The following is a 12,560-nucleotide window of genomic DNA, read 5'->3' as shown; positions in this document are numbered from 1 at the left end:
TCAGAGACTTCTGGATAGATACATGGAGCTTAGAAAAATAGAGGGCTATGGGTAACCCTGGGTAATTACAAAAATAAGTACATGTTTGGCACAGCATTGTGGGCCGAAGGGCTGTATTGTGCTGTAGGTTTTCTATGTTTCTATTATATCAGACAAAAAATACTTTCATAGTCCAGCTGGACAGTAGATATCAGGAATTAGGCCCAGTGACTCGGAAAGAATGCAAGTGTACTTCTGATACATGGACAGCACAGTTGGATAGCATAAAAGTGCTGATAAAGTCTCATAGCTCGATCAACTTGATTCCTGGGGCAGTCTCTGTAGAGCTGACATGTTTTTCTTGTGACTGTGAGTTTCCTCATAATGCTTGAGTTTCTTTCCAACCCCAAAGATTTGTTAGTTTGGTTAATTGGCTGCCACCGATTTTTCTTACTATAGAAGGTGGTAGGAGAATCGGGTTGAATTGATGGACAAATGAGAGAGAATAAAAATCCCTGGAAATAAGAGATGGGATTGCTCTGAGAGCCAGTGCGGACTTAATGCATGAATCGTTGCCATTTGTGTTATAAAATGTTGGTGCACGGCTGGCATTGTATTGATGATAGAGGCTATGAGTTTGTGCGGTGCTGTCAGAATAACTTTGGTAAACAAATGTTAATTCTACATGATAGACTAGTGGTGGAGGGGGTGAAGGTATCAAGTCACGATTAAGATACCAGTTATTCAGGTTGAGTGGTGTTGGAGTTGCAGCTGTACTCATTTTAAGCAAGGAATGCATACCACTGTAGAAATGTGAGAGAGGGGGAAAATTTTGAGATTTGTGGGGTTATTTCCCCATGCAGTGGTAGCTACCTATAACATGCAGCTGTGAAGGTGGCAGAAGCAGATATGATAGCAAAACTCAAGAGACATTTGGACAGATGTGAACAGGCAGGGAATGGAGGAAAACATCAATGTGCAGGCAGATGGGATTTAGTTTGGTGTTGTGGTCAGCACAGACATTGGGCTGAAGGGCCTGTTCCTGTGTGGTACTGTTATATGTATAGAATTTGTGTTGTGGAGCATTTTTATTATGGATAAACATCAATTTTTTGGTCAAACTCCACAGTGAACTTTTTCAAAACACAATTATTTATTTACATATTGTCGTAGTAAACCATTTTCCTGTGAACATCTCTGGATGCATTCTGAGTTAGAATATTGTTTTATTTCTACAGTAAAATTGTGGTTTATTTAGAAATGGATACTCCAATTTGCATTGGTCACTGCTTTTTAAAATAGAATAGATGTTTGTAACATCATACAGTGAATTCCCACACAGCTGAGTTGAACATAATTTGGATTCCAGAACACAGTTAACACATAATACAGTCATGTTTGCATAAAACCATGTGTAGCAAGAAAAGTTTAAAAATTTTTTATACATTGTCCACTCCAGTGCAATTGATTTAAAAGGAAAAAAGTTTTAATGGTTTTATCAAGGTCTTTAACAGATAAAAACAGATTTTTAAAAATTTGATGTGTAAAGACCACAAATAATTGGTTCCAACATTGCCAAATAAAAACAAATTAAGATTCAGCAATAATGAGTGGTTTGTAAATATCGACCTCTCCGCCATAAATTAGAAGCTTCTCATGAGGTAATAATTTCAGTTCAGCTTCTGATTCTGCTGGATGTTGCAAATGTAACATTTTAATTTAGAGATACAACATGGAACACGCCCTCTGGCCCAAAGAGCCGCACTGCCCAGCAACCCAACTACTTATTCCTGGCCTAATCACGGGACAATTTACAATAACCAATTAACCTACTAACCAGTATATCTTTAGATTGTGTTTGGAAACCAGAGCACCCTTAGGAAACCCATGTGTTCACGGGGAGGAACATACAAATTCCTTACAGATGGCATTGGAATTGAACTCAGAACTCTGACTCTCTGAACTACAATAGCCTTGTGATAACTGCTATGCTACAGTGGTGCAGGGAGGGCCAGGTTTTTTTTAGGTGTTATCTTGATTTTGTTTCAAGGTTTTTTTTCCACGTGCAATGTGTGCTACCTGAGAACTGTCCTTTGACCTTGGCAAATATCGTATTGACACTAACCAGCAGAATTGGCATAATTTAGATCAATTAGATGCACTTAAGGTTAGCATTGGAACCATTTTTGGATATTTGTTCAAGCTTTACTGTTCCAATGTGTTGGAATTATTGTTCCACCACACTCAAAGGTGGAATCTTATTTGCTGTCATTCTGTGAAGTAATGAAACCAACTATTTAGAAAGTTCATGGTGTTGAAATTCTTGTGTGATGTGGAAATTTTCATGCAAACAAAGGAAAATTACAGGAGATGATGTGCAGGTCAAGGCCAAACAAATTATGGGTGTCAAGCACCTTCTTGCTACGTCCCGTAACAAATAGCAAATAGCTTTGAGTGGTTCAATCATAAGTGCATTTATTTTGCTTGCAGCAAGGGGAGACCATCACCACACAAGCGCTGGTGATCACCTCCAAAAAAGACAGCATAACCACTCCTTCATACACAAGTACAACTACCCATGGTTCAATTCATTGGAAGGGTGCAATCTGTCCTTGGGTTTAATCAGAGGAGTTGGTATTCTTCCAGTCATGCACCTGCTGATCCATAGTTTGTCAAGGATTCTGGTTCCATTGGTATAATGTTGCACGAATACTATTAGCAAAGCACCCTAGTACAATACAAGTTCCATTTTCTTACTACAAGTACATTTCTACAGGGGCTTGAATTAAAACTTCGGCAAATTAAGAGAAAATATTCATTTTGAATTTAAGGTGGTGCAGTGTGCTCATGTTTGAGTTGAGGATTGCATTGCAGATTTTAAGTTTATTTGGTGGAGGTCTCACAGAAGAGAAAATAGTGTAAAGGGCGTTGCTCATCTGTGTACTTAGTAACCAGTTATGCTGAAGTTGTTGAGCTTTTCTGCAGTTGAGCTGCTACAATTTTGTTGTGTGGGATTCCACATTGCATCTCTAGCTAATGAGCTAGCCTCAGAGGTTGTCAAGATGGGGAAATTAGCATTCTGACTGCCCATTTGAAAAGGGTTCACTTAATTTAGCTGCTTTGCAATTTTTTTTCACTCTCCACTGACATCTCCATTCCACATGGGGGAAAATCCACAGAAAATAATGACAAGTGTTAAGATTCCATACTGGCCAAAAGAATGTTATCAAATTCATGGCGAGTTGATGTATGACAACTTAGCACAAGGAAAATCTGATGGTTGAACACTGAAGGCTGTAAGTTCCTGAGCAAAGTGCACGGCTCTACCATTAGTTTTGTGAACATAGTGATTTGCTGACTTCCAATCAAATGAATCGTGTAACATAAGTTTCCTGAATTTGTACTGAAGATATTGTGTATGCTCAGTGCAAAAATTAAGGAATAAAAATAAAAAGTGCAGGAAATTCTCAGCAGGTCCGTAGCCTCTGAAGGAAGAAACACAGTTAAAGTTTCAGAATAGTAACAGCTTTTCATAACCCTTTCTTCTGAAGGATCATTGACTTGAAATGTTTTCTTGTTTCTCTCTTAACAGATGCGGCCCTCATCCAAAGCATATTTTCAGTGTTTTGTTTTTATTTCAGATCTTCTTCATCTTCAGTGTTTTTGATTTTCAATTAGAAAGTAGGGGATTATTTACTTCAGTCAAAGTACCCTTTTAATAGTTTTATACTGACTGTGGGTCAGCCACTCGGTCACTGAAAACTATTTATCTTTGTATTTTAATATTCAGGTTTTCATCCAGTGTATCCTCCTTTTAATTTCTCTTTCTGTACTTAATGAAACATAGTTAGCTGCAATGACAGAATTTGCTTATTCAGACCATGCACTGTGACTGTCTTTAAATTTAAAGACAATATTTAAATTTGATAGTTCCTTGCCTGATTCACTCATGTTCCAGGTACCCTGCAAATAGTATATAATAAAGGTAGAAAATGTTGGATATACTCCTGTATTCAAACATTAATGTTTCTATATTTTTTGTTTTTATTTTAGATTCCCAGCATCAGAGATCTATTGATATATCACTTGTAGCAGGGGCTGCACAATTTCCACCTCTTTTGTCAGACAATATATCATGCCGATAATATTGTCAAGGGCAGCCTTAAGAGCAGTGGCTGCCATTTGTTGCCATGTGAAAATGTTAATGGTTAATGGCAAAGCTTAATTTCGAAAAGTTTCTTGAAGATGTAAAGCATTTTCTATGCCAATTTCTGAATGGGGTAATGTAGCAAGGAAAAGCACAACAGCTTCTGATTTTTTTTTTCTTTACAGGACTGCAAGTTTATTGTATGAGTTGGTAATATTCAGTCACATGGAAATGTGGAAGGATGACAATTGTCCTCAAGAGAAATTTGCTTTCTGATTGATTCCTCAGTGTAGGAGTGTAGTCAAGAATGATAAAGGATACAGTGGCATGTGAAAGTTTGGGCACCCCTGGTCAAAATTGCTGTTACTGTGAATAATTAATTGAAGATCAAAAGGTTATAAAGTTAAAGATGAAACATTCTTTTCAACATTTTAAGCAAGATTAGTGTATTATTTTTGTTTTCTATAATTTTAGAGTGAAAAAAAGGAAAGGAGCACCATGCAAAAGTTTGGGCCCCCCAAGACATTTAAACTCTCAGATAACTTTTACCAAGGTCTCAAACCTTAATTAGCTTGTTGGGGCTATGGCTTGTTCACAATCATCATTAGGAAAGGCCAGGTGATGCAAATTTCAAAGCTTTATAAATACCCTGACTCCTCAAACCTTGTCCCAACAATCAGCAGCCATGGGCTCCTCTAAACAGCTGCTGAGCACTCTGAAAATTAAAATAAATGATGCCCACAAAGCAGGAGAAGGCTACAAGAAGATAGCAAAGCGTTTTCAGGTAGCCGTTTCCTCAGTTTGTAATGTAATTAAGAAATGGCAGTTAACAGGAACGGTGGAGGTCAAGTTGAGGTCTGGAAGACCAAGAAAACTTTCTGAGAGGACTGCTCGTAGGATTGCTAGAAAGGCAAATCAAAACCCCCGTCTAACTGCAAAAGATCTTCAGGAAGATTTAGCAGACTGTGCAGTGATGGTGCACTGTTCTACTGTGCAGCAACACCTGCACAAATATGACCTTCACGGAAGAGTCATCAGAAGAAAACCTTTCCTGCGTCCTCACCACAAAATTCAGCGTCAGAAGTTTGCAAAGGAACATCTAAACAAGCCTGGTGCATTTTGGAAACAAGTGCTGTAGACTGATGAAGTTAAAATAGGACTTTTTGGCCGCAATGAGCAAAGGCATGTTTGGAGAAAAAAGGGTGCAGAATTTCATGAAAAGAACATCTCCTCAATTGTTAAGCATGGGGGTGGATTGATCATGCTTTGGGCTTGTGTTGCAACCAGTGGCATGGGGAGCATTCCTCTGGTAGAGGGAAGAATGAATTCAATTAAATACCAGCATATTCTGGAAGCAAACATCACACCGCCTGTAAAAAAAAAGCTGAAGATGGAAAGAGGATGGATTCTACAACAGGATAATGATCCTTAACACACCTCAAAATCCACAATGGACTACCTCAAGAGGTGCAAGCTGAAGGTTTTGCCATGGCCCTCACAGTGCCCTGACCTAAATATCATGAAAAATCTGTGGATAGATCTCAAAAGAGTAGTGCATGCAAGACAGCCCAAGAATCTCACAGAACTAGAAGCCTTTTGCAAGGAAGAATGGGCGAGAATCCCCCCCAGGAAGAATTGAAAGACTCTTAGCTGGCTACGGAAAGCGTTTACAAGCTGTGATACTTGCCAAAGTGGGTGTTACTAAGTAATGCCATGCAGGGTGCCCAAACTTTTGCTTTGGGCCCTCTTCCTTTTTTGTTATTTTGAAACTGTAAAAGGTGCAAATAAAAAAAGTAATCTTGCTTAAAATATTAAAGAAATATGTCATCTTTAACTTTATGCCTTTTGGAAATCAGGTCATCTTTTACCCAGCTATTTACAGTAACAGAAATTTTGACCAGGGGTGCCCAAACTTTTGCATGCCACTGTATGTAGCCTTGTCTTGCCATGTTATGTTGAGACACTTTATCTTCCAATGCACTGTCACATTGAGTCCAGTTCTTTTCCTGCAAAGATTCATGTTGTATACTTAGTTTTTTGTGTTGACTTCATTGACTATGTTGGAATAAAGTAATATTTCTGAAAGAATGTTTTTTCTATTTCAGTATTTGGAGAGGGCCAAATGTCAATTGTGTGGATTGCTCGGGATATACTCCACTGCACCATGCTGCTCTAAATGGACAAAAGTAAGTGAGGAACTAGCGGATGAAAAATTTGGAATTTTGGTCTTTTATTGAAAGAATGAAGCATTCAGTGTAAAATGTGTTGACTGACTATATATCTCAGTGTAATAGTTTTGCATTACTTTGAAAATGAAAGAGAATAAAGCAGTCTTGAAAGTTTTTATGATTTGCTGAAGATATCCTGTTTTTGCCCTCAAAGAAGGTCTGCCATTGTTCAATGGAGAAAGTTTAGAAGTTCAATTTGTTATCAGAGTGCATACATGTCACCACACACCCCTGAGATACTTTTTCTGCGGGCATACTTAGCAAATCTATAGAACAGTAACTGTAAACAACATTATCAGTGAGGAGCGTCAATGTGTTTATAAACAGCTGAATCAGTGAAGTTCATAGAGCTAATGATATTGAGGCCCAAACTAAGCCCAAGTAGCAATAATCATTTTGGTTTAATTATACTTAGGAAAGGCATGGTCTGCAGAGATGTCAAAATTTTATTTGTTGCCACAAAATTGAAATACATGTAATTTGATGAAATTAAACCTAATTTTGTAACATTAATTAAGATTTGCTTAGTCACTGGGAAATCACTGGGAAGTGTTTGCTTGTGCCATATGTCTGATGCACAAAGTTTCAGTTGGAACAGAAATCTCTGGGGAAGTACAAGGTCACCCACTCAAGGCCCGAGAAAACCAAATTAAAGCACTAGATGGAGACTGAAGAGGTTCTGTTGATGCTGGAGATTTTAAGCAAAGCACACAAAATGTTGGGGGACCTCAGCAGGTCAGACAGTATCTCTGGAGGGAGGTCAGTGTTTCTTAATGAGGAGATGGACCTCAACTAAATTGTAGTAGAGTAGATTTCATATCACAGTGGGTCTCTGCATGAGTGACTCCTTTTCTCAGGGCTGCTGGTCTTAGTCTGAAATGGAAACGTTGAGTTCAGTATTGAATGCTGTGGTGTCGCACAGCTTGAGGTTGCCCACATGATCTATATATTTTGGGTTTTATTCTTTTTGCAGGATAACATACTACCTCCCAATGTTACAGTCTCTTAGTTTGTAATAACTTTTATTTGATATTTGAATGAATGCTTTCTGAAAATTCAAATACAATTTTTAATGATCCCTTTATCAGCCTGCATGTTATATCTTCCAAGAATGAATTAATTTGTCAAACATTTTTCTATAACAAAGCTAAGTGTAAAGATTCCAACAATTTTTCAGTGACATTTTTCTGCTTTGCATCTATCCCAGTTAACACTAGTATTCAAGAACAGAGAGAGACAGAGTGCAAATTACTATTTAAAAACAGTGGGGTCTTGGTTGCTGTCCTACCACTGGATGGAAGTGTTATTTTCCCAGCAGAGTGCTTTACTTTAATGCTGACCTGGCAAACCAGCAGGTTCAGTCCTAAAATCTGAAACATCCTGAAGTTTCGAGCATGTGCACCAAAGTCAGATTTGATTTGGTTTCAATGAGCAAATTGGCATTTCCAATCAAATCACTGCACAAAATAAGTTCAATCTTGCCTGACAGTAAAGATTAGATGGAAACTAAGTTTTACTAGAGAAGTACCAGGGTTAAAATGGGCACATATTGTGAACAGTTGAATAGGCTTGAGTGATGCTACCTTATTCTTTGAAAGTCTGATATTTATCTAGTTCAATGCCAACTGTTTAAAGAGAAAATGTTTCCTGTGATTTTAGAATTGAGTATAAAAAAATTGAATCCTGCAAATTTGAGATTGCATCAGGGAATGATCACCACAGTATAGTGGAAATTTGGATCTTCTGCACCCCACACTATCAAAATAAAACATTATAAAGATCAACAGACTTTCATTAGTGATTCGTAATGCGGGATATAGGTTAAAGGAGGAAAATGGAATTGAGGCTCAGATCAGTCAATTAAATTATGGACTCAGTGCATGAAGTTGATAAGGCTGTTCCTGTCTTATTCTTTGTAGTACTTGAAATGAGAAATTTTTCTGATAAAATTGAATTCATATTTTGGAGATTGGCTTGCATTTGGAGAAAAATTACTGAATCTCTGTGAACTCAGTTGTAACTAGTAATATACTTTGGTTCAATTATTGCCTAGATAAAGGCCAGATGGCGTGTTGTGACCATGAAAAGAGAACAGAATGCTTTATTTTCAAAGATAATTGAACTCAACATAACTTTGAAAGCAAATTGATGTTGTAATAATACCATTTAGTTGTAATTGAGCCATTTACTGTCTCTCATGTAATAACATCAGTTTGGAAAGTATTGCAGGATCTTCTTGCCACCATTTCTGTTTAAAGATGTGATTATATTTTTTCTGCTCATAGGGAAGTTGTTGAAATGCTGCTGAAGAACGACGCCTCCACTAACATTGCAGATAATAAAGGATGCTATCCACTTCACTTGGCTGCTTGGAAAGGGGATGCACAGATAGTGAGACTACTTATTCATCAAGGACCATCTCATGCAAAAGTTAATGAACAGGTCTGAAGTCTCAGGGTTTGTGATGAGTGCTGTTGGAGCAAATAAGCTAACTATTTTTAAAGATCGGGGAATTTGTCTTTAAGTTCATATTGATGATCAGCTGCAGTGGAAAAACTCTACAGCTGACATGAGGGCCAGCGATCTTGTTGAGTCTACATGCTGCTTGGATAGCTTGACAGAAGCATCATATAATTACTAAGAGTCTTCTGGTAGCAAGATTTTAGTCACATGGTTTGAAGTGGTGTCATCTGCTTTAGATTTGGTTTTAAAGTTTCTAGCAATATTCCATTTTTACACCAGTGAGGCTTAGACAAACATTAACATTGATGGACAACGTGTTGCATCTCAAAAACAGTCTGATCGCAAACAAGATGACCAACAAAATATTTAATTGATTATCTTGTGTTCATAACATAAACAAACCAAAAAGATCATTTTTAATCTTGTGGAACAGGGGATCAATGCAATTTGAATTTAAGAGATAGAAGTAGGTCTTCACTATTTTGATCTTTTATATTATTTACAGACTTAAGTATAGGGAGCATATAAAAATCAAAATAACTTTTTTCTAAAAATAAAAGTTCAGAATTATTTCCACAGGTAATACTCTGAAATTACATAGCCTTAAGGCCATTCATACTTTTACCACACTTCACCCCTATAGTGTTTGACTTTTAGTTATACCCAGCGAGAATTAAGCTTTCACCATATCTTCCAATAGTATCTTTCTGGTAATTCAATAGAAATACTGTGATAATAAGTGACAGTTAAATTAATAATTGAAAACATCACTGAGAAGTGCCTTATTTTGAACAGGAACTCAGTTCCTCTCTATATTCACACTCCCCATCGTTCTCCAATATTGCATGAAGCAAATTAAAAGTCCCATGAAAATAAAATCAGACAGTAGCATATTTCAAGCAACACACATCAAAGTTGCTGCCTGGCCTGCTGCGTTCACCAGCAACTTTGATGTGTGTTGCTTGAAATTCCAGCATCTGCAGAATTCCTCGTGTTTACTAGCATATTTCATGTATTTTTACATTTTTTCCAAAAATTTTAGCCTCGAGGAAAATGTATGATGTTTTTGATCAACATTTAGAAAAATGTTCTCTTAGATTTTAAAAATGACATTGTTTCTCCTTGGAAGGAGAAACTGCTAAATATCATATATTGAGGTAATTATTATCTCACGATTGGGGAATGAAAAATGATGCCACTAATTTCCCTTCAAGGTGTTTGCTTTCACTATTGAAAGCATTTGTTATTTGAAATGTAAGGAGAGTTTAGTAAATAATTGGAGGTCTATACATACTGTAAGGCATGAAAATGCCCGACGCAGGCCTCTCATGGTCTGAGTCGACGTTCCCCTATACATATTTGATGTATTTGTAATGCACTGCATCTGCAGTTAAAATAACACCAATAGGATGAACAGTATGTTTGGTTACACATTTTAGTTCTCACATACCTGACCGTAGAACATGGTAACCAGTACAGAATGAGAAATAGCATAACAAGCATGACAGACACATGAACACAGCAGTATTTGAAGTTGTTGGACAAAGAATTCCTTTGGATATAGAATAAAATAAATTTTCTTAAAGTCAAACTATATACCTCTAACTGTCCAAATTTCTCCTTAAGGTGCAGCTGATGTATTCAAATCAGTGGAACTACATCCACATTTTTAATTTTGGGTGTATGTTTAGATTTAGATTTTTTTTTAAATTATGAACTTGATTTATGGGCACACATTTTAAAAGAATGTATATTGCAGCAGTTTGCCAGTGGCTACCATCACTATTATAATGGTTTGGTATTTTGAACAATGGGCATTCATTGATCTTAAAATGGAGGGGATCTTGTGTCCAACCTATTGATTTAAGAAGTAGTCTAATCACAAACAAGAGAAAATATGCAGATACTGGAAATCCAAGCAACACACTCAATGCTGGAGGAACTCGGCAGGCCAGGCAGCATCGATGGAAAAGAGTATAGTTGACATTTTGAGCCGAGATCGTTCATCAGGACTGGAGAAAATAAGATGAGTCAGAGTTCTCACCTCCTCATTTGACTCCTCAGCTTTTTTTTCCCTCCAGTCCTGATGAAGGATTTAAGTAGTTGTTTGTATAACTTGGCTGGCTGGAAGAGTGGCTCAACAGATAGTTCTGTTGTCTTGGCTCCAGGAGCCTACATTTAATCCTATCATTATTCTCTGTTTTTAAGGGAAATAAATGTAGCCTTTCACCATCTCTGGCAATCTCCTTTTTGCTCCCTCCATGGTAGTCATATTCTTTAATATCAAGCAGTAGTAAATCAAAGCAACTGAACTTGCTGTGTTGTCGAGAGGACATTTTGCCACTCATCTGAGATCCATGGTGTAGTTTTCCGGCTTATAAACTCTTGAGTTGTTTAAAGCTATAGCAATCACAAGAGGGTTGTTAACAGTGGTAGATGCAATGAGAGGGTCATTATCAAAGAAAATGGACATCAAGATATTGAAGTTTACAGGAAACCAATCCACACAGATCAGTATCTACGGTTTGACTCTCATCACCCATTTGAACATAAGTCGAGAGTTATCAGAACAGTACATCATAGCGCCAAGAATGTGCCCACTGACATTACAGCTAAAGAAAAGGGGCGCAATATTTGTAAGAAGCCTTGAAAGCTTGTGGCTATCCTGACTGGTCCTTCATCAGGACAGCAACAAAAACCTGAAGGGACATCAGCCCAGCAGACAGAGGTAAGGAGCAAAGCAGATGGAAAAACAAAGTCATCCCATATGTAGCTGGAGTTTCAGGGAAACTCAGAAGGATTTTCAACAAACACTAAATCCCTCTGTTTTTCTAACCTACAAACACACTCGGACAGAAACTCGTCCACACCAAGGATCCTACACCCAAACATAATCAGAGCAATATTGTATATGCTATCCAATGCAATGAGAACTGCACAAATCTGTACATCGGTGAGACAAAACAACCACCACGAACAGATGGCCCAACATAGGAGGGCTAACACCTCTGATCAGGACTAGGCTGTATTCAAGACTACACCTAAAGGTCAAGGGATATTGCTTTGATGAGAACAAAGTGCACAATTTGAACAGGGAGAACGGTGGTTTCAAAGAGGGGCTAAAGAAGCCACCTTTGTCAAACTGGAAAACCCATGCCTGAACAGAGGGGTGGGGAACAACACCACCCATCAGCTATGCAGTCCTGACAATTCTACCCCAGCACCTCCACCACAATTCACACCTCCATTCATGCAAAAATAAGACAAGTAACCCTCTCATTACCTCTCTGACTCTGAATGACCCTCATGGTATTACAGAAAAGTTACTGGGATGGTTAGAGCATAGCCTGTTTGGTAGGAGATAGCAATTGGCAATCGCCTCTGATCTGGGCCGACATTTACGTGCTGGGCGGCACCTAATTAATTAGCTTGTTTATTTCGGCTTCTTTCTTAAAGAAGTGCTGGGTGCGTCCCGACTACCACTGCACCGCTGCATGCTTCACGGATCAGTATCGGTTCGCGGCCCGGAGGTTGGGGACCGCTGATTTAGATGATGGAATAAATGGCTTTGTTGCCACGTTTGCAGATGATATGAAGATTGGTGAAGGGACAGGTAGTGTTGAGGAAACAGATAGGTTACAGAAGGATTTAGATTACAGAAGGATTTAGACAGATCAGGAGAATGGGTGAGAAGGTCGTACATGAAATACAATGTTGGAGAATGCATGGTCATGCACTTTGGT

General features: G+C 38.0%; 1 protein-coding gene across 8 annotated transcripts in view; it reads left to right on the top strand.

Annotated features, from left to right (window-relative positions):
* The window catches only part of LOC134355570 (ankyrin repeat and SAM domain-containing protein 1A-like), a 441,540-nt gene that overhangs the window by 71,583 nt on the left and 357,397 nt on the right, over positions 1-12,560 (top strand). For all 8 annotated transcript variants that reach the window (XM_063065625.1, XM_063065619.1, XM_063065621.1 and 5 more), the window contains exons 2-3: positions 6,232-6,312; positions 8,640-8,796. In XM_063065625.1, coding sequence (XP_062921695.1) covers positions 6,232-6,312; positions 8,640-8,796 — 238 coding nt within the window. The remainder of the gene's footprint in view (positions 1-6,231; positions 6,313-8,639; positions 8,797-12,560) is intronic.

The sequence above is a fragment of the Mobula hypostoma genome, chromosome 13, assembly GCF_963921235.1.
Source record: "Mobula hypostoma chromosome 13, sMobHyp1.1, whole genome shotgun sequence".
NCBI lineage: Eukaryota > Metazoa > Chordata > Chondrichthyes > Myliobatiformes > Myliobatidae > Mobula > Mobula hypostoma.
Note: the sequence above shows the minus strand (reverse complement) of the source record. Positions and strands in the feature narration are given on the sequence as shown.